At 42.6% G+C, this 22,773-nt stretch overlaps 2 protein-coding genes across 2 annotated transcripts in view; both read left to right on the forward strand.

The window, feature by feature from the left end:
- The first annotated feature begins 18 nt into the window (after positions 1 to 18).
- emc7a (ER membrane protein complex subunit 7a) lies at positions 19 to 7,506 on the forward strand. Its single transcript, XM_084096704.1, has 4 exons — positions 19 to 689; positions 2,567 to 2,686; positions 3,624 to 3,843; positions 6,377 to 7,506. Exons 1-4 carry the CDS (start codon positions 361 to 363, stop codon positions 6,602 to 6,604), a joined length of 897 nt encoding a protein of 298 aa, XP_083952830.1. The 5' UTR covers positions 19 to 360; the 3' UTR covers positions 6,605 to 7,506.
- acp7 (acid phosphatase 7, tartrate resistant (putative)) overlaps positions 7,400 to 22,773 on the forward strand; it is a 20,598-nt gene continuing 5,224 nt past the window's right edge. Inside the window, exons 1-10 of the mRNA XM_084096703.1 lie at positions 7,400 to 7,506; positions 8,116 to 8,223; positions 8,575 to 8,775; positions 9,444 to 9,626; positions 9,727 to 9,752; positions 12,061 to 12,158; positions 13,333 to 13,395; positions 13,555 to 13,669; positions 21,614 to 21,727; positions 22,416 to 22,482. Of these exons, the coding sequence (XP_083952829.1) occupies positions 8,124 to 8,223; positions 8,575 to 8,775; positions 9,444 to 9,626; positions 9,727 to 9,752; positions 12,061 to 12,158; positions 13,333 to 13,395; positions 13,555 to 13,669; positions 21,614 to 21,727; positions 22,416 to 22,482 (967 nt within the window). The 5' untranslated portion in view covers positions 7,400 to 7,506; positions 8,116 to 8,123. The remainder of the gene's footprint in view (positions 7,507 to 8,115; positions 8,224 to 8,574; positions 8,776 to 9,443; positions 9,627 to 9,726; positions 9,753 to 12,060; positions 12,159 to 13,332; positions 13,396 to 13,554; positions 13,670 to 21,613; positions 21,728 to 22,415; positions 22,483 to 22,773) is intronic.

Genomic DNA, 22,773 nt, shown 5'->3' on the forward strand with positions numbered 1-22,773 from the left:
ACACACACACACACATCTGCTAAATATAGATTCAGTCTCTGTCCATAAATGTCACACTGGGCTCATTTGACAAACACACACACACACACACACACACGCGGTGTTGGGTAAGTTACAGCTTATAAAATGAGACGCAACACTTTCGAAACACATTTTCTACAAAACTACAAAAATAATCTCTGAGATATAAATAAAATAGTTGTTGAATAAAGTCGGTGACATCATCACGCAGCGCCTCGAACTCTGACTGACAGCAGACAGACATGTAGACCGTCACGTGCTGCTTTATTTGAACCCGAAAGGAAACAACAGCTTTAATAATAAACGACTGACGAAAAGCGGAAAACGCGCATCGATCCGATGGAGACGCGCGTGGGATCTCGTGCGTGCGCGTGCGTTGCGCTCCTGCTGTTCGCGTTGCACGCGAGTCTCGGTCATGAACACATTAAACTACAGGAGGATGAAGAGTTGAGGACACCTGAGGAAGATCAGGTGAAGTTCAGGAGTCCTGGAGAAGATCAGGTGAAGTTCAGGAGTCCTGGAGAAGATCAGGAGAAGTTGAGGAGTCCTGGGGAAGATGTGAGGGTTCAGGTGTCGGGTCGAGCTCTGGTTCCGGGAGTCAGAACTCAGGACTGGATCTCTAATGCTCGGGTTCTGCTGGACGGAGACACACACGTGGGATTCATCAGGTGTGTGAAGACATGAACACACACACACACACACACACACACACACACACACACACACACACACACACACACACACACACACACACACCCACCTCTGAGACCATTGTTGGGGAAAGTTACTTTTAAAACTAATGTTACATTACTTTTGCGTTACCATTTTCTCACCTGGGCTGGGCTTGCTTGTTTTTTAATAACAAAAAAAATTATATTTTTGGCAAATGTTAAGGCCCTTTCACACCAAGTGAAATGAATAATCCTCAGACTGAAGGAAATGCAGGTTTACTCCTGTACAGTAGAGGTAGCGTACAGTAGAGGTAGAGTACAGTAATGTAGAGTAGAGGTAGAGTACGGTAGAGTACAGTAATGTACAGTAGAGGTAGAGTGCAGTAGAGTAATGTACAGTAGAGTAATGTACAGTAGAGGTAGAGTACAGTAGAGAAGAGTAGTGTACAGTAGAGGTAGAGTACAGTAGAGAAGAGTAGTGTACAGTAGAGGTAGAGTGCAGTAGAGTAATGTACAGTAGAGAAGAGTAATGTACAGTAGAGGTAGAGTACAGTAGAGAAGAGTAATGTACAGTAGAGGTAGAGTAGAGGTAGAGTACAGTAGAGTAGAGTAATGTACAGTAGAGGTAGAGTAGTGGTAGAGTACAGTAGAGTGCATTAATGTACAGTAGAGGTAGAGTAGAGTAATGTACAGTTGAGGTAGCTTGCCGTAGAGTACAGTAATGTACAGTAGAGGTAGAGTGCAGTAGTGTACAGTAGAGGTAGAGTACAGCAGAGTACAGTAGAGGTAGAGTACAGCAGAGGTAGAGTACAGTAATGTACAGTAGAGGTGGAGTAGAGTACAGTAGACGCAGTGTACAGTAGAGGTGGAGTACAGTAGATGTAGAGTACAGTAGAGGTAGAATACAGTAATGTACAGTAGAGGTAGAGTGCCGTAGAGTAATGTACAGTAGAGGTAGAGTAGAGGTAGAGTACAGTAGAGTAATGTACAGTAGAGGTAGAGTACAGTACAGTAATGTACAGTAGAGGTAGAGTAGTGGTAGAGTACAGTAGAGTACATTAATGTACAGTAGAGGCAGAGTACAGTAGAGTAGAGTAATGTACAGTAGAGGTAGAGTACAGTAGAGTAGAGTAATGTACAGTAGAGGTAGAGTACAGTGGTGTACAGTAGAGGTAGAGTACGGTAGAGCACAGTAGAGGTAGAGTACAGTAGATGCAGAGTACAGTAGAGGTAGAGTACAGTAATGTACAGTAGAGGTGGAGTAGAGTAGAGGTAGTGCATGTTCATATTTAGTCTAGAACTAAAATATCCATCATGTTTACACACACACACACACACACACACACACACACACACACACCCCCCTCCTCACTTTATTTCTCTCAACATGGGGACAGGAGAGCTGTCAGTCAGTAAATGTGAAGAAGTAACTAGCATTACTTATTTGAAAAAGTAACTTAGATATGTTGTTGTAAATTGAAAAAGTAATGCGTTACTTTACTAGTTACTTGAAAAAGTAATCAAGTTTCCACCACATAATAAAACATTTTAAAAGATGACAGTTATAATGTCAGAATTGTATGGAAGCTTGTTTCCGCCACAGAATGAAAAATAAAAAGGTAATTGCGACTTTTTATTTTTCATTCTGACTTTTTTCTATTATAAAGTCAGAATTGCGAGAAATAAACTCAAAATTCAGATTTTTTTCCCTCAGAATTGCGTGTTTATATCTCGAAATTCTGACTTTATAACACGCAATTGGGAGAAAAAAAGTCAGAATTGCACGATGTTAAAGAACATTCATAAATAACGGTTTTATAATTTAATGGGAACATCGGCACAACATTGTATTTGTGTCCTGCTCATTTCTGCAGAGAAGATGGAGGTTTCTCAGTCAGTGATGTTCCGTCGGGATCGTATGTTCTGGAAATCTCCTCTCCAACCTACAGATTCCAGCCTGTCCGAGTCGACATCACGGCTACTGGGAAGATGAGGTGTGTGCAAAGAGAAAGACGATACATTCCATTCTTTGTTATTAAAGGAGTAGTTCACTTTAAAATGAAAATTAGCCCATGATTTACTCTCCCTCAAGCCATCCTAGGTGTATATGACTTTCTTCTTTCAGACGAATACAATAAGAGTTATATTAAAAAATATCCTGGCTCTTCCAAGCTTTATAATGGCAGTGAATTGCAACCAACAATTTGAAGCTCAAAAAAGTGCATCTATCCATGATAAAAGTGCATCTATCCATCATAAGTGCATCTATCCATCATAAGTGCATCTATCCATGATAAAAGTGCATCTATCCATCATAAGTGCATCTATCCATGATAAAAGTGCATCTATCCATGATAAAAGTGCATCTATCCATGATAAAAGTGCATCTATCCATCATAAAAGTGCATCTATCCATGATAAAAGTGCATCTATCCATGATAAAAGTGCATCTGTCCATGATAAAAGTGCATCTATCCATCATAAAAGTGCATCTGTCCATGATAAAAGTCCATCTGTCCATCATAAAAGTGCATCTGTCCATCATAAAATTGCATCTATCCATGATAAAAGTGCATCTATCCATGATAAAAGTGCATCTGTCCATGATAAAAGTGCATCTATCCATCATAAAAGTGCATCTATCCATCATAAAAGTGCATCTGTCCATCATAAAAGTGCATCTATCCATGATAAAAGTGCATCTGTCCATCATAAAAGTGCATCTATCCATCATAAAAGTGCATCTGTCCATCATAAAAGTGCATCTATCCATCATAAAAGTGCATCTGTCCATCATAAAAGTGTTGCATGAATAATTTACTGCATGACTAGTGTGTAATAAAGTAATCAATAAAAAAGTAACTGTAATCTGATTATGAGTATTTTAATTCATAACATGGACTCGGATGATGTGTTCTGCGTGGCTCACAGGGCTCGTGTGGTCGACTACATCAGGACAGCAGAGGTGATCCGGCTCCCGTACCCTCTCCAGATGAGATGCATCGGCCGGCATTCATACTTCATCCCGCGGGAGACCTGGATCTGGTCCGATTTCCTCATGAACCCGATGGTTCTGATGATGGTTCTTCCTCTCCTCATCGTTGTTCTCCTTCCTAAAGTCATGAACTCCAGTGATCCAGAGATGAAGCGGGTAATCAATCAAACTTTATTTATAAAGCATGTTGAGTCAAGACTCCTTCATTTATACAGCGCCAGAGAATGTCTAATAAGGGGAGAACTTCCACTCTCAGTATACTTCCGGCTTCTGAACTGGTTGCAGTTCCACTCTGGCTCCACATGGGGGCGCTCACAGGACGAGTGCAGTTCCACTCTGGCTCCACATGAGGGCGCTCACAGGACGAGTGCAGGATGAATGGAGGTCTATGGCACTATACCCCTCAAAATCCACTTTTCTCAGGATATCATTTTTTGTCTAGTTTGAATTTGAATGTTGTATTCGAAAGGAGATGCAAAGAAATTACACATTGCTGGGTGTTAGATTTTTTAGAGTCACTTATTTGCTATAAAAATTTTTTTAAATGTCAATGACGTCACACACATCGTACGACCAGAGATACTGCTTTACGGCAATCCTTCAGTCACTTTGGTGCTTTCGCGCAGCTGACACAGGCAAACACACAACACAGCTGACACAGGCAAACACACAACACAGCTGACACAGGCAAACACACAACACAGCTGACACAGGCAAACACACAACACAGCTGACACAGGTAAACACACAACACAGCTGACACAGGCAAACACACAGCACAGCTGACACAGGCAAACACACAACACAGCTGACACAGGCAAACACACAACACAGCTGACACAGGCAAACACACAACACAGCTGACACAGGCAAACACACAACACAGCTGACACAGGCAAACACACAACACAGCTGACACAGGCAAACACACAACACAGCTGACACAGGCAAACACACAACACAGCTGACACAGGTAAACACACAGCACAGCTGACACAGGCAAACACACAGCACAGCTGACACAGGCAAACACACAACACAGCTGACACAGGGAAACACACAACACAGCTGACACAGGCAAACACACAACACAGCCGACACAGGCAAACACACAGCACAGCCGACACAGGCAAACACACAACACAGCCGACACAGGCAAACACACAACACAGCTGACACAGGGAAACACACAACACAGCTGACACAGGCAAACACACAACACAGCTGACACAGGCAAACACACAACACAGCTGACACAGGCAAACACACAGCACAGCCGACACAGTGAAACACACAACACAGCCGACACAGGGAAACACACAACACAGCCGACACAGGGAAACACACAACACAGCCGACACAGGCAAACACAACACAGCTGACACAGGGAAACACACAGCACAGCTGACACAGGCAAACACACAACACAGCCGACACAGGCAAACACAACACAGCTGACACAGGCAAACACACAGCACAGCTGACACAGGCAAACACACAACACAGCCGACACAGGCAAACACACAACACAGCTGACACAGGCAAACACAACACAGCTGACACAGGCAAACACAACACAGCTGACACAGGCAAACACACAATACAGCTGACACAGGCAAACACACAGCACAGCCGACACAGGGAAACACACAACACAGCCGACACAGGGAAACACACAACACAGCCGACACAGGCAAACACACAACACAGCTGACAGCCGACACAGTGAAACACACAACACAGCCGACACAGGGAAACACACAACACAGCCGACACAGGGAAACACACAACACAGCCGACACAGGGAAACACACAACACAGCCGACACAGGCAAACACAACACAGCTGACACAGGCAAACACAACACAGCCGACACAGGCAAACACACAACACAGCTGACAGCCGACACAGGGAAACACACAACACAGCCGACACAGGCAAACACAACACAGCCTACACAGGGAAACACACACAGCTGACACAGGTAAACACACGTGCTGGAAGAGCTTTTGTTTTGTTTGTTTCTGGTCCCGCTTCGGATGACACGATGCCATCAAGCGGTATCTCTGGTCGTAATCAGTCCTTCATCAGCGTTCATTAGCAGAATGCTAGCGTGTTATGGGCAACAACAACTCAACCTGTAAGAAATCGAAAGGACATAAGTACTCGTTCATTCAACTTTCCACCTATAACCCATGTTGAACTTGCAAAACCTACAATCAAATCTGAGATTTCTCAACGGCAATCGGGTGAAAGAGACACATTTAGCCGTCTAGCCCCATAGACTCCCATTCATTCTGCACTCATGGGCGATCGCCCCCAGTGGAGCTCTGGTGGAACTACAACCAACATTCGGTACAATAGGACTTAATAGGGAGTGGCCAGGCTCTCCGTAGACGGGCTCTGACAATGCTTTAACAATATAGATCGTTTTAAAGCAGCTTTACAGTGATAATAGGAGATTACAGTAACAGAGATTGTTTGGCTTTAAAGCAGCTCTAGAATAAACTCATAAAACAGTAAAAAAAAAAAAAAAAAAAATTTCAACGTCAGGTGTCAAAGGCCAAGGAGAAAAGGTTGTGTTTTAAGAACTCTCTCGGCTGCTTCTGCGCTGCAGATCATGTTTGAACGAATGAATGAGGCATTTATACATGTTTGATCATTATTGCTGATGTGCTTTTGTCTGAAGGAGATGGAGCAGTCCATGAACATGCTGAACTCAAACCAAGATCTTCCTGACGTCTCAGAGATCGTGACCAGGTTCTTCTCTCCGCCTAAAAGCCACGGGAGAGCAGGGGGCGGAGCCAGGGCCCACGTAGGCGGAGCTCAGGGCGTAAGGGGTGGGGCTTCGAATGTAAGGGGCGGGGCTCCGAGGCGGAGATCAAAGATTAATACGGCCGTGACATATAGTGAATAAAAGGGCTAATTACTCATTACCAACAAACTCTACAGGTTTCTCTGCGGCGTTTGGCGAAGCGATGACTTCAGTATTTCAGAACAATATTTCTGTCAGTCAAATCATCTGTTTATTAACTAACATTAACAAAGGTAATATATTGTGTAAAGATGTTGCTGTTGTTAGTTCCATTAACTCATGTTAACAAATAAGACCTTATTGTAAAGTGTTCAATTTATTTACAGTAGTTATTATTATAAAGTATTATACATGTTTAAAGAAAATGAATAAAACTTTAAATAAATAAATAAAAGTATTTCTTGTTTCTTTGTTTCCTTTCTTCACAAATTATGTTGTGTAGTTTTATGATGGTCCCTAGTGTATGTGTGTGTGTGTGTGTGTGTGTGTGTGTTTTTATCTAGTTCTCCTCACTCGCTGTAATGCTGAGATACGCCGCCAGGAGTCGCTGTTAAACGCGCTGATCTCACTGATTGACAGCTGTCAATCATCACACAGAGCACGAGACAATACACACGCTACAAACGCTGCTTTGAGCTGAAAACATTATGGCAGACAGTAACAAATAACAACGAGAAATAATAAAACGAGAAAGAAAAAGAGAAGGTAATCAATGCAATATAATATAATATATTTAATGCAATGCAATATAAACTGAAAGTATCAACACGTTGTTGTTCTCAGACAATTTAATCAGTGTTGGTTATTTCTCAAGTCCTTTTATAAAAACGACGCGACATTATTGAGCATATCTGCAGGGCAATGACGTGAGCGCGCACGTCGCCGCACACACGTGGGAACGGAGCGTCACGTGATCTGACGGAAAAAACACTGATCATGTGACCATCAGCTGAGCTGAAGCAGTTTGAGGAAACAAAACACACCAATCAACATTAAACCAGCAGGTTCGTGTTTGTTAGTTTAACATTAAATGTTTTTGTCTGTAAAAACTGCTTATTTATTTAGCTGAGAGTGTTTATTAATTCAGGGTTGATTTATATGGTATCTAGTGGTTGTTTAGATGTGTATTTTCTTAATTATTTTAGTGTTTGTTAATTTAGGTTTTATTCATATCGTATGTATTGGTTGTTTATATGTGTATTGAAGTTTATCTGTAATATACAGTTTGATAAATTATGTCATGATGAATTAACTCAGTTTTGTCACTGCTGGATTAATACAGTCCTCCATCAATTAATCACTGCATTAAAACATTCAGAGCAATTTATAACTTGCAAAGTTATTCAGACATTAGGGAAGTTTTGATCTAGCTAAGAAAAATATGTTTCTTTTCAACATTACGAGAATGTATATCACATGTTAGTTATGTTATAAGAACTTTCCATAAACATTATTTTAAGAATGTTTTGTCCTATCATTTAAATAGCCTTGAAAAAAATCATTATTTCTGTCATCTCTTGCACATTTGATCTGTGCATTTCCAGTGTTTTTGCACAGTGAACTCTTGCACAATCTGATGTCTGATCATGTGACCCTGATCATGTGACCCTCAGGTCAGCTCATGATGATGTCACGTCTTCTTCTTCTGTGTTTCTGTGGCTCCGTCGCTGCCGTGCCGCCCGTAGGAACTCAACCTGAGCAGGTGCACATCTCATATCCAGGTGAGCGCTCACCCGGCCCTAGTGAAGGAAAACTATACCTTACTGTATTTGAAATATATTCCCTTTTCCAATAGTACATTGCATATACTAACAAAATGTTTTACTTTCTTTAAATATATTACAAGTATATTAGCATTATGCTTTTACCTATTCTTTTTTGTAGTAGTACAATTTGCAATGTACAATTGAAAAAGGGAATATATTTCAAATACAATAAAGTATACTTTTTTTTTCCACTAGGGCAGTGATTGACAGCTGTCAGTCAAAGAGGATCATTCCTCCTCATTACAGTAATGCAGGTGTGAGTGTCATGTGACCTGATGATGATGATGATGATGTGTGTGCTCTCAGGTGTCTCGGGCTCTATGCTGGTCACATGGTCCACAGCCAATGAGACGGAGAGTGTTGTGGAGTTCGGGGTGTGGGGGGGGAAACTCTTCAGTCACTCGGCGAAGGGAAACTCCAGCGTCTTCATCAATGAAGGAGCGGAGCGCAGAAGTGTGTTCATCCACCGGGTCACACTGAGAGACCTGAGGCCCGGCACCGCGTACGGTAAACACACGTGACAATTAATATTAAACACGTGTCTAAATCATATCAACTAATAATTATACTCATTATAGCACTGCATTGTTAGATGCATTATTTATTTATTTTATTCAGAATGATTGAATTTTAATTGAATTTATGTAGTTATTGTAATCTAATTTTTTTATTAATTTTTTTATTTAAATTTCTGCACTGTTTTTCTCTAAACATTTCCATGGACCCCTAAAATATGATCATCTTCGCACGAGGGACCCCCGTCCCAAAATGTTTTACTGTGAAAAATTGTGTGTGTGTGTTTCAGTGTATCACTGTGACTCTGGCTGGAGTGATGTATTCTCCTTCACCGCTCTGAATGTATGTGTGTGTGTGTGTGTGTGTGTGTGTGTTTCAGTGTATCACTGTGGCAGTGACTCTGGCTGGAGTGATGTATTCTCCTTCACCGCTCTGAATGTGTGTGTGTGTGTGTGTGTGTGTGTGTGTGTGTGTGTTTCAGTGTATCACTGTGGCAGTGACTCTGGCTGGAGTGATGTATTCTCCTTCACCGCTCTGAATGTGTGTGTGTGTGTGTGTGTGTTTCAGTGTATCACTGTGGCAGTGACTCTGGCTGGAGTGATGTATTCTCCTTCACCGCTCTGAATGTGTGTGTGTGTGTGTGTGTGTGTGTGTTTCAGTGTATCACTGTGGCAGTGACTCTGGCTGGAGTGATGTATTCTCCTTCACCGCTCTGAATGAAAGCGTGAGTTTCAGCCCCAGGTTCGCTGTGTTCGGAGACATGGGCAACGAGAACCCTCAGTCTCTGAGTCGACTGCAGAAGGACACACAGATGGGGATGTACGACGTCATTCTGCACATCGGTGAGACCAGCGCTTCACTGTCAGACTGTGGATGCTAGCTTCTTCACAGATTTGTTGGCATGTGGTGAAAGTGCATTACAGCATGTGATTGTTTTCTCAGGGGACTTTGCGTATGACATGGATGAGGTAAGAACACACACACACACACACACACACATCAAGGGCTGTTAACGTGACATCTGTTCACATGCATCAAGTGTCACGATGATCATCAGGAAGCTAATCGCATAGATAAAGTCTGAATTCTTTCCGTATGTACATTTTAAAGCCGTTTTATATTTAAAAAATGTTTTTACCAAAAGGTCATAGTTTAGTTTCCATGATCATTTACTTTCTCTCTTTGACACTGACAAATAAAGGCACAGTTCAGCCGAACACAATCGTTCTTTCATCTTTTACTCGCATTCATGTCATTAAAATAGACATGTCTTTTTTATCAGGGAAAATTAGACCCCATTGACATTTTATTGCATGGACAAAAAATACTGAGGCATTTCTCAAAATATCTTCTTTTATGCTGCACAGAAGAAAGAAAATCATACAGGTTTGGACAACACGAGGACGAGTAAATGATGACAATGATCATTGTTGAGTCAAAGATCCCTTTAAAAAAGCAGTTTTTTTGGTGCTGTGTCTTTAAGGCGTCAAAAATCAGCCAGATTGAGTCATAATCAAACTGTGTTAATGATGATCAGCATCATTTTGAAACAACTGTGTAATGTTTCTCATAACATCGTAATCTGAGATGAACCAGAAAAACCAGCGCTTCTGCTTGTTGAAGGTGTTCAGCAGAAGCACAGAGAGCGTCTGGAAACTGAGTTCAGTTATGGTTATGAAAGTGTCACGCTGGCTGTCTGGAAAATAGATGGATCTGATTTGATTCTGTCATGACCGAGGTTTCCAGATCAACTCAATGATGGATCGGTTTCATTTACATTGACATCGATGCATTTGGTATCCAACATGTTACATTCAATGTATTTATTTTATGTTAAAAAGTGTCAATTTTATCAGTTAAAACATGTCTATTTTATCGGTTAAGTGTAAATTTTATCAGTTGAAAAGTGTCAATTTTATCGTTTAAAACATGTCTATTTTATCAGTTAAAAGTGTCCATTTTATTAGTTGAAAAGTGTCAATTTTATCAGTTAAAAAGTGTCAATTTATCGGTTATAAAGTGTCAATTTTATCGGTTAAAAAGTGTAAATTTTATCGGCTAAAAAGTGTCATTTTATCAGCTAAAAAGTGTCATTTTATTGGTTAAAAAGTGTCAATTTATCAGTTAAAAGGTGTAAATTTTATCGGTTAAAAAGTCAATCTTATCAGTTAAAAAGTGTCAATTTATCGGTTAAAAAGTCAATTTATCGGTTAAAAAGTGTCAATTTTATCGGTTAAAAAGTGTCATTTTATTGGTTAAAAAGTGTCAATTTTATCGGTTAAAAGGTGTCAATTTATCGGTTAAAAAGTGTCAATTTTATCGGTTAAAAAGTGTCAATTTATCGGTTAAAAAGTGTCAATTTATCGGTTAAAAAGTGTCATTTTATCGGTTAAAGGGTGTAAATTTTATCGGTTAAAAAGTCAATCTTATCGGTTAAAAAGTGTCAATTTATCGGTTAAAAAGTCAATTTATCGGTTAAAAAGTGTCAATTTTATCGGTTAAAAAGTCAATCTTATCGGTTAAAAAGTGTCAATTTATCGGTTAAAAAGTCAATTTATCGGTTAAAAAGTGTCAATTTTATCGGTTAAAAAGTGTCAATTTATCGGTTAAAAAGTGTCAATTTATCGGTTAAAAAGTGTCAATTTTATCGGTTAAAAAGTGTCGTTTTATTGGTTAAAAAGTGTCAATTTTATCGGTTAAAAGGTGTCAATTTATCGGTTAAAAAGTGTCAATTTTATTGTTCATAAAGTGTCAGTTTTATCATCTTTCACGGTTCTCCCTTTTGATTGTGACCAAGTGTAAGACTAATATTATTACTATAAACCTTATTCCCAGCAGCTCCATCTCTGATTTCTAACGGGAATGAAAGCAAGGCTGTGAGGGATAGAAGTACATCTCTTCAGTGGGTTGTTCTGTTATTTCATGTGTTTTTGGATTGTTCTGCTGACGAAACACTGCAAAAATATCTTTCAGGAGGCAAAACTCCAGACAACATGAGCTGTAAATTGAAATTATATAAATATGAAAAATGTATTAAATACAAATTATATTTAATTAATTCTAATTATATATAAATATGAAAATTTTAAGTCATCTAGAAGCATTATCCAGTTTTTTTTACAGCGGATGCCATTGAAAACACAGTAAGTCTGTTCCTCACAATCTCGCTTTCATACCTGTCGTGGCGCTGCTCTGAATAAGGTCTGTTAATGACACCGTATTGTGTGTGTGTGTGTGTGTGTGTGTGTGTGTGTGTTTGTGTGTGTGTGTTCTCAGGACAACGGTAGGATCGGTGATGAGTTCATGAAGCAGATCCAGTCCATCGCTGCTTACACACCGTACATGACCTGTCCGGGAAACCACGAGTCCGCATTGTGAGTGTGTTTAACCTGTTCTTATCCTAAACCTGATCTCAACCTCAGTGTCTTTCAGGAGGACAGGCATTACGGGACTTTAACCAGGTTACAAAGTCATATTGAGGGCAGAAATTAGCCAGATTTCCAGAATGAAAGTGTCCTAACAGTGCTAAAAATCTTCATTATTCCAAACATTTGACCAGCAGTGTACATGATTCACCAGACGCATGTGTTTAGTGAAGTCAAGTGTGCAGTTTGAACACTGACCACTGGAGGGAAGCACAGGCCTGTGGATTTATTTGTATTGCAGAATGTATGTTACTGGCAAAGTGTGTAATCCGGCATTCTATAGAATGCCTAGGTAATGTATAGAATTAGGTAATGTATTTTTTGCAAAAAACATCAGGAATTCTATACATTGCCTAGGCATTCTATACAATACCGGGATTTCACACTTTGCCGGTAACATATATAACAAGACAGGGAACAATCAACAAAGTAAGACACTTCCAATGAGACTAGCACACAGTTTGAATTTAAGAAAAAAAAAAGAAGTAAATAAATAAATAAAAATAAAAACAGGAGCAAGGATGAAGACAAACTGGTAGCCGATATAGAAATCAAAGAAAAATATACTAAAATAGTAAATATTTTGTCAAAGAGAAACATAGAATTTCAGACTTTCTATTATGTTTTTTGAAACATTTGAAACTCTGAAACATTTTAACAAACTCACATAGAAATATATGAAAGGAGGGCTTACATTTTTTCCATTTACAAGTATGGATATGATATTTACCCATCAATAAAACAAAATTTTCCAAACCTGTGGATTTACCTCAATAACTCACAGAAACATTGATGTTAAACATGATTGATTATGGATGGAAGTGGTTTTTGCGCTGTAATTTTTGCCTGTAATGCAGCAAACGTCTGCAGAGGCCTGTTTTTCTTACTAGCCTTGACCTCACGACCCCTGCAGGACGGAAATGACCCCTGACCCCTTAACCTTTGACCCCACCCTCTCCGTTCACTGACCCTGAATTTGTCAGCATTTAAACACACACTCGTATCTCATGTTTATGAGCCGGATGAAACTCGAGAGTGTTGGTGTGTTTCTCACTGGTGTTTGTTTCACATGATGAGTGAGTCGCTATGGTTTTCAGTCTGTCTGTGTTTATTCTTCTTCCAGTAATTTCTCCCACTACCGGAAGCGTTTCAGTATGCCGGGACACACGGAGAATCTGTGGTACAGGTACGATTTATCATGAGAAAAAGCTGGAAAAACTCCTGAAGTTTTGCTTTAAACACAGAGAGAGTCCAGCTCTGCTAGTTTGTTAATCATTTTCTGAACAATGAAGCATGTTTATAAGTGTGTGTGTGTGTGTGTGTGTGTGTGTGTGTGTGTGTGTAGCTGGAATGTCGGTCCCGCTCACATCATCTCCTTTTCCACGGAAGTGTATTTCTATCTGGAATACGGCCTTGATCTGCTCTTCAGACAGTACGATTGGCTACGGAAGGATCTCGAGGTACAAACACAGCAGATGCTCCTGAGATGGATTGTTTTGTGGATGATTATTGTCATAATCTTTACAATAAGGTCCCATTAGTCAATGTATTAACTAAAAATGAGCAATGCATGTGGTTAACTAACTTGAACAAATGAAACCTGAAACGTTGTGTTCTGTTTAAAGGTGGGATCAGTAGTTTTTGAAATATGCTGTTTGGAAGTTACACGTTACAACAAATGTGTAGCCCATCAGCATTAGGGGGCGTATGATGGTGCAGGAGAGAGAACGAGCAAGAGGGAGATTTGAACTGAAGAAAGACTGCAGAAATAGAGATGAGACACAATACAAAAGAGAAAAGCTCAGAAGAAATCACTGGAAAATAAAGGGTTATGACTGGGCAAGAGCTTTAGGACCCGTGTTAATATTAGAAATGCTTTCCAGCGCTGGAGAGAGCGAAGCGGGAAGGCCTGAAAACACACGCGGATGTTGCTTTGATTCTGGTCCACACGTGAGTAACACTGGGTAACACTGAGTAACACTGATGAACACTGAGGGACACTAGGTAACACTGATGAACACTGGTTAAGACTAAGTTACATGTGAGTAACACTGAGTAACCCGTGAGTTGCACTGGGTAACACTGGATAACACAGGAACACTGAGAAACACTGAGGAACATGTGAGTAACACTGGGTAACACTGAGGAACATGAGAGTAACACTGGGGAACACTGGGGGGTAATACTGAGTAACACTGGGGAACACTGGGTAACAATGAGTAACAACGAGGAACATGTGAGTAACACTGTGTAACACTGACACTGAGGAACACTGGGTGACACTGAGTAGCACTGGGTAACACTGAGAAACACTGGGTAACACTGACACTGAGTAGCACTGGGTAACACTGAGTAGCACTGGGTAACACTGAGGAACACTGGGTAACACTGAGTAGCACTGGGTAACACTGAGTAGCACTGAGGAACACTGGGTAACACTGAGGAACACTGAGTAACACTGACACTGAGTAGCACTGGGTAACACTGAGGAACACTGGGCAACACTGAGGAACACTGAGGAACACTGAGTAACACTGACACTGAGTAGCACTGGGTAACACTGAGGAACACTGGGCAACACTGAGGAACACTGAGTAGCACTGGGTAACACTGAGGAACACTGAGTAGCACTGGCTAACACTGAGTAGCACTGGGTAACACTGAGGAACACTGGGTAACACTGAGGAACACTGAGTAACACTGGGTAACACTGAGGAACACTGGGTAACACTGAGGAACACTGAGTAACACTGAGTAACACTGACACTGAGTAGCACTGGGTAACACTGGGTAACACTGAGGAACACTGAGTAACACTGACACTGAGTAGCACTGGGTAACACTGAGGAACACTGGGCAACACTGAGGAACACTGGGTAACACTGAGGAACACTGAGTAACACTGACACTGAGTAGCACTGGGTAACACTGAGGAACACTGGGCAACACTGAGGAACACTGAGTAACACTGAGTAGCACTGGGTAACACTGAGGAACACTGGGTAACACTGACACTGAGTAGCACTGGGTAACACTGAGTAGCACTGGGTAACACTGAGGAACACTGAGGAACACTGGGTAACACTGAGCACTGGGTAACACTGAGTAACACTGGGTAACACTGAGTAGCATTGGGTAACACTGGGTAACACTGAGTAACACTGGGTAACACTGAGGAACACTGAGTAGCACTGGGTAACACTGAGTAACACTGGGTAACACTGAGGAACACTGAGTAACACTGACACTGAGTAGCACTGGGTAACACTGAGGAACACTGGGCAACACTGAGGAACACTGAGGAACACTGGGTAACACTGAGGAACACTGAGTAACACTGACACTGAGTAGCACTGGGTAACACTGAGGAACACTGGGCAACACTGAGGAACACTGAGTAACACTGAGTAGCACTGACACTGAGGAACACTGGGTAACACTGACACTGAGTAGCACTGGGTAACACTGAGGAACACTGGGCAACACTGAGGAACACTGAGTAACACTGAGTAGCACTGGGTAACACTGAGGAACACTGAGTAACACTGAGTAGCACTGGGTAACACTGACACTGAGTAGCACTGGGTAACACTGAGGAACACTGAGTAACACTGAGTAGCACTGGGTAACACTGAGTAACACTGGGTAACACTGAGTAGCACTGGGTAACACTGACACTGAGTAACACTGGGTAACACTGAGTAGCACTGGGTAACACTGAGGAACACTGGGTAACACTGACACTGAGTAGCACTGGGTAACACTGAGTAGCACTGGGTAACACTGAGGAACACTGAGGAACACTGGGTAACACTGAGTAGCACTGGGTAACACTGAGTAGCACTGGGTAACACTGAGTAACACTGGGTAACACTGAGTAGCATTGGGTAACACTGAGGAACACTGAGTAACACTGGGTAACACTGAGTAACACTGGGTAACACTGAGGAACACTGAGTAGCACTGGGTAACACTGAGTAACACTGGGTAACACTGAGTAGCACTGGGTAACACTGAGGAACACTGGGCAACACTGAGGAACACTGGGTAACACTGAGGAACACTGAGTAACACTGACACTGAGTAGCACTGGGTAACACTGAGGAACACTGGGCAACACTGAGGAACACTGAGTAACACTGAGTAGCACTGGGTAACACTGAGGAACACTGAGTAACACTGGGTAACACTGAGTAGCACTGACACTGAGGAACACTGGGTAACACTGACACTGAGTAGCACTGGGTAACACTGAGGAACACTGGGCAACACTGAGGAACACTGAGTAACACTGAGTAGCACTGGGTAACACTGAGGAACACTGAGTAACACTGGGTAACACTGAGTAGCACTGGGTAACACTGACACTGAGTAACACTGGGTAACACTGAGTAGCACTGGGTAACACTGAGGAACACTGGGTAACACTGACACTGAGTAGCACTGGGTAACACTGAGTAGCACTGGGTAACACTGAGGAACACTGAGGAACACTGGGTAACACTGAGTAGCACTGGGTAACACTGAGTAGCACTGGGTAACACTGAGTAACACTGGGTAACACTGAGTAGCACTGGGTAACACTGAGGAACACTGGGTAACACTGACACTGAGTAGCACTGGGTAACACTGAGTAGCACTGGGTAACACTGAGGAACACTGAGGAACACTGGGTAACACTGAGTAGCACTGGGTAACACTGAGTAGCACTGGGTAACACTGAGTAACACTGGGTAACACTGAGTAGCATTGGGTAACACTGAGGAACACTGAGTAACACTGGGTAACACTGAGTAACACTGGGTAACACTGAGGAACACTGAGTAGCACTGGGTAACACTGAGTAACACTGGGTAACACTGGGTAACACTGAGTAGCACTGGGTAACACTGAGGAACACTGGGCAACACTGAGGAACACTGAGGAACACTGGGTAACACTGAGGAACACTGAGTAACACTGACACTGAGTAGCACTGGGTAACACTGAGGAACACTGGGCAACACTGAGGAACACTGAGTAACACTGAGTAGCACTGGGTAACACTGAGGAACACTGAGTAACACTGGGTAACACTGAGTAGCACTGACACTGAGGAACACTGGGTAACACTGACACTGAGTAGCACTGGGTAACACTGAGTACTACTGGGTAACACTGAGTAGCATTGGGTAACACTGGGTAACACTGAGGAACACTGGGTAACACTGAGGAACACTGGGCAACACTGAGTAGCACTGAGTAACACTGAGTAGCACTGGGTAACACTGAGGAACACTGAGTAACACTGGGTAACACTGAGTAGCACTGGGTAACACTGACACTGAGTAACACTGGGTAACACTGAGTAGCACTGGGTAACACTGACACTGAGTAGCACTGGGTAACACTGAGTAGCACTGGGTAACACTGAGGAACACTGGGTAACACTGAGTAGCACTGGGTAACACTGAGTAGCACTGGGTAACACTGAGTAACACTGGGTAACACTGAGTAGCACTGGGTAACACTGAGGAACACTGAGGAACACTGGGTAACACTGAGTAGCACTGGGTAACACTGAGTAGCACTGGGTAACACTGAGTAGCACTGGGTAACACTGAGTAACACTGGGTAACACTGAGTAGCACTGGGTAACACTGAGGAACACTGAGGAACACTGGGTAACACTGAGTAGCACTGGGTAACACTGAGTAGCACTGGGTAACACTGAGTAACACTGGGTAACACTGAGTAACACTGGGTAACACTGAGGAACACTGAGTAGCACTGGGTAACACTGACACTGAGTAACACTGGGTAACACTGAGTAGCACTGGGTAACACTGACACTGAGTAGCACTGGGTAACACTGAGTAGCACTGGGTAACACTGAGGAACACTGGGTAACACTGAGTAGCACTGGGTAACACTGAGTAGCACTGGGTAACACTGAGTAACACTGGGTAACACTGAGTAGCACTGGGTAACACTGAGGAACACTGAGGAACACTGGGTAACACTGAGTAGCACTGGGTAACACTGAGTAGCACTGGGTAACACTGAGTAGCACTGGGTAACACTGAGTAACACTGGGTAACACTGAGTAGCACTGGGTAACACTGAGGAACACTGAGGAACACTGGGTAACACTGAGTAGCACTGGGTAACACTGAGTAGCACTGGGTAACACTGAGTAACACTGGGTAACACTGAGTAACACTGGGTAACACTGAGGAACACTGAGTAGCACTGGGTAACACTGAGTAACACTGATTAGCACTGGGTAACACTGAGGAACACTGAGGAACACTGAGTAACACTGAGTAACACTGGGTAACACTGAGGAACACTGAGTAACACTGGGTAACACTGAGTAGCACTGGGTAACACTGACACTGAGTAACACTGGGTAACACTGAGTAGCACTGGGTAACACTGACACTGAGTAGCACTGGGTAACACTGAGTAGCACTGGGTAACACTGAGGAACACTGGGTAACACTGAGTAGCACTGGGTAACACTGAGTAGCACTGGGTAACACTGAGTAACACTGGGTAACACTGAGTAGCACTGGGTAACACTGAGGAACACTGAGGAACACTGGGTAACACTGAGTAGCACTGGGTAACACTGAGTAGCACTGGGTAACACTGAGTAGCACTGGGTAACACTGAGTAACACTGGGTAACACTGAGTAGCACTGGGTAACACTGAGGAACACTGAGGAACACTGGGTAACACTGAGTAGCACTGGGTAACACTGAGTAGCACTGGGTAACACTGAGTAACACTGGGTAACACTGAGTAACACTGGGTAACACTGAGGAACACTGAGGAACACTGGGTAACACTGAGTAGCACTGGGTAACACTGAGTAGCACTGGGTAACACTGAGTAACACTGGGTAACACTGAGTAACACTGGGTAACACTGAGGAACACTGAGTAGCACTGGGTAACACTGACACTGAGTAACACTGGGTAACACTGAGTAGCACTGGGTAACACTGACACTGAGTAGCACTGGGTAACACTGAGTAGCACTGGGTAACACTGAGGAACACTGGGTAACACTGAGTAGCACTGGGTAACACTGAGTAGCACTGGGTAACACTGAGTAACACTGGGTAACACTGAGTAGCACTGGGTAACACTGAGGAACACTGAGGAACACTGGGTAACACTGAGTAGCACTGGGTAACACTGAGTAGCACTGGGTAACACTGAGTAGCACTGGGTAACACTGAGTAACACTGGGTAACACTGAGTAGCACTGGGTAACACTGAGGAACACTGAGGAACACTGGGTAACACTGAGTAGCACTGGGTAACACTGAGTAGCACTGGGTAACACTGAGTAACACTGGGTAACACTGAGTAACACTGGGTAACACTGAGGAACACTGAGTAGCACTGGGTAACACTGAGTAACACTGATTAGCACTGGGTAACACTGAGGAACACTGAGGAACACTGAGTAACACTGAGTAACACTGGGTAACACTGACACTGAGTAGCACTGGGTAACACTGAGTAGCACTGGGTAACACTGAGGAACACTGAGGAACACTGGGTAACACTGAGTAGCACTGGGTAACACTGAGTAACACTGGGTAACACTGAGTAACACTGGGTAACACTGAGTAGCATTGGGTAACACTGAGGAACACTGAGTAACACTGGGTAACACTGAGTAACACTGGGTAACACTGAGTAACACTGAGGAACACTGAGTAGCACTGGGTAACACTGGGGGTAATACTGGGTAACACTGAGTAACACTGAGTAGCACTGGGTAACACTGGGGGTAATACTGAGTAACACTGAGTAACTGGGTAACACTGAGTAGCACTGGGGGGGTAACATTGTGTAACACTGGGTAACACTGGGGGGTAACACTGAGTAGCACTGGGTAACACTGGGGGGTAACACTGAGTAGCACTGGGGGGGTAACATTGTGTAACACTGAGTATCATTGTGTAACACAGTAGCACTGGGGGGGTAACACTGAGTAGCACTGGGTAACACTGGGGGGTAACACTGAGTAGCACTGGGTAACACTGAGTAGCACTGGGTAACACTGGGGGGTAACACTGAGTAGCACTGGGGGGGTAACACTGAGTAGCACTGGGTAACACTGGGGGGTAACACTGAGTAGCACTGGGTAACACTGGGGGGTAACACTGAGTAGCACTGGGGGGGTAACATTGTGTAACACTGAGTAGCACTGGGTAACACTGGGGTGTAACACTGAGTAGCACTGGGTAACACGGGTGTAACACTGAGTAGCACTGGGTAACACTGGGGGGTAACACTGAGTAGCACTGGGTAACACTGGGGTGTAACACTGAGTAGCACTGGGTAACACTGGGGTGTAACACTGAGTAGCACTGGGTAACACTGGGGGGTAACACTGAGTAGCACTGGGTAACACTGGGGGGTAACACTTAGTAACACTGAGTAACAATGGGTTTGAGTGTCATTGTGTGTCTGGAGCTGATGTGCTGTTGGCAACTAACAACCAACTAATGTTTGTAATTACTATTGTGTACTCTACGTTAATTTTTTGTGTTTCCTTGTCATTCGTTCATCATCTGCGCTTTATTTTTCGTGAAGCATTATTCTTTTGCGCTTCTGCTGCGATAAACAAACACCCTCTCTTGGATTGCGTGCGTAACAGAGGACAGCTAGTGTGAGTCGCGCTGACGACTGCTAGTGAATGCGGTGTTTAGCGTCAGTGTTAGCGCACTCGACTCGCTTGCAGGGGAATCAGGGTTCGAGACCGACTCGGCTGTTAGGATTGGATTGTGAGTTTTGGAGGCGGAGCAATGAAGAAGGGGTGTGTTTGTTTAGGTTGATTTCAAACATCAACATTGGCCAACAGCATATTTCAAAAACGACTTTCCCCACCTTTAACCGCATGTGTTATAATAGTGTTGTGTGTCTCGCTGTCGTTATAATAGTGTTGTGTGTTTGTGTGTCTCGCTGTCGTTGTAATAGTGTTGTGTGTTTGTGTGTCTCGCTGTCGTTGTAATAGTGTTGTGTGTTTGTGTCTCGCTGTCGTTATAATAGTGTTGTGTGTTTGTGTCTCGCTGTCGTTGTAATAGTGTTGTGTGTTTGTGTCTCGCTGTCGTTGTAATAGTGTTGTGTGTTTGTGTCTCGCTGTCGTTGTAATAGTGTTGTGTGTTTGTGTGTCTCGCTGTCGTTGTAATAGTGTTGTGTGTTTGTGTGTCTCGCTGTCGTTATAATAGTGTTGTGTGTTTGTGTCTCGCTGTCGTTATAATAGTGTTGTGTGTTTGTGTGTCTCGCTGTCGTTATAATAGTGTTGTGTGTTTGTGTGTCTCGCTGTCGTTGTAATAGTGTTGTGTGTTTGTGTGTCTCGCTGTCGTTGTAATAGTGTTGTGTGTTTGTCGTTGGTTCAGGAGGCGTCCCGTCCTGAGAATCGAGCGCAGAGACCGTGGATCATCACGATGGGACACAGACCCATGTATTGTTCTGATGATGATGGCGACGACTGCACACGCTTTCAGAGCTACGTACGTGTCTGACCTGATCTGACATTCAACAGCGTTCTAATGTCTTCAGTTCATTCTCATCTGGCGACGTGTTTAACCTCACATACGCTCTCCTCTCGAGTCTAGTAAAGTGCCCCGATTATGCTGAAGGCTTTTAAAGGCTCCTAATTTAGTTTTGGAGTCTCCTACAACAGGTTGTGAAAGAACGTTGGCTCAGTGTGTTACTTGCCATTTCTTTGTAATTATTTATGAAATTTACTAGCAGTTTTAAAGTAAATAATGATGTAATGATGCTTGAGGATTCAGATGATCTAGAGTTTATAAAGATTCATAAATATTTTTTAGACCATAAACAGTAACATTACACAGATGTAAACAATCACATTTCAGAAATGTTTGCATAGTAACAAATAAAAACATTTTTAAAAAGGTTTGCTGAAGGATCTGGAAATAACTCCGATTATCTTCATGATTTAATGTGATGAAGCTCATAAACTAGTTCTTCTAGAAGAGTCATTTATCCGTCTGTGAAATATAAACACGGCTGTTTTCTGATATAAACCTGAAGGAATCTAGTCAGACAGTGTTTCTGTGATCATTGTGCATCAGACGTTTGGTGTAAACATGGATCCGCCTCAGATTAATGGTGTGTTTGTAATGTAATGTGTTGAATGTGTGTGTTCATGACCGATCTGTCGTCCCGCCTCAGGTCCGCATCGGACGCAACGACACCAAACCTGTTGCTCCTGGACTGGAGGATTTATTCTATCAGTACGGTACGAGGTTTAGAGATTTTGGTCAATTTTACTTCCATAACATTCGTCTTCTTTTAGACTAGCGGAAAGAAAACAAGTGTTTATTTTAATATTGTTATCTATTAGCGTTTGCAGATTTTGAGTCATAAATCTCCACTTTAGCAGCTTCACACACACCAGACTTTACACTTTTATTCACATCTATATTCTGAAGGGTTTGTTCATATGTCATAACATTTTATACCTAAAAACATGGTGAAAATGTATTTTGTTTTTTTATCCAATGTTCATATTTCTGAAAATGAATGCAAA

The sequence above is a fragment of the Abramis brama genome (genome assembly GCF_963993115.1).
Source record: "Abramis brama genome assembly, chromosome: 21".
Lineage (NCBI taxonomy): Eukaryota > Metazoa > Chordata > Actinopteri > Cypriniformes > Leuciscidae > Abramis > Abramis brama.

Coding starts and splice junctions, on each gene's coding strand:
- emc7a (XM_084096704.1), top strand. CDS start 361: ATGGAGACGCGCGTGGGATCTCGTGCGTGCGCGTGCGTTGCGCTCCTG. Junction 690..2,566: donor ACACACGTGGGATTCATCAG/GTGTGTGAAGAC, acceptor TCATTTCTGCAG/AGAAGATGGAGGTTTCTCAG. Junction 3,844..6,376: donor GTGATCCAGAGATGAAGCGG/GTAATCAATCAA, acceptor TTTTGTCTGAAG/GAGATGGAGCAGTCCATGAA.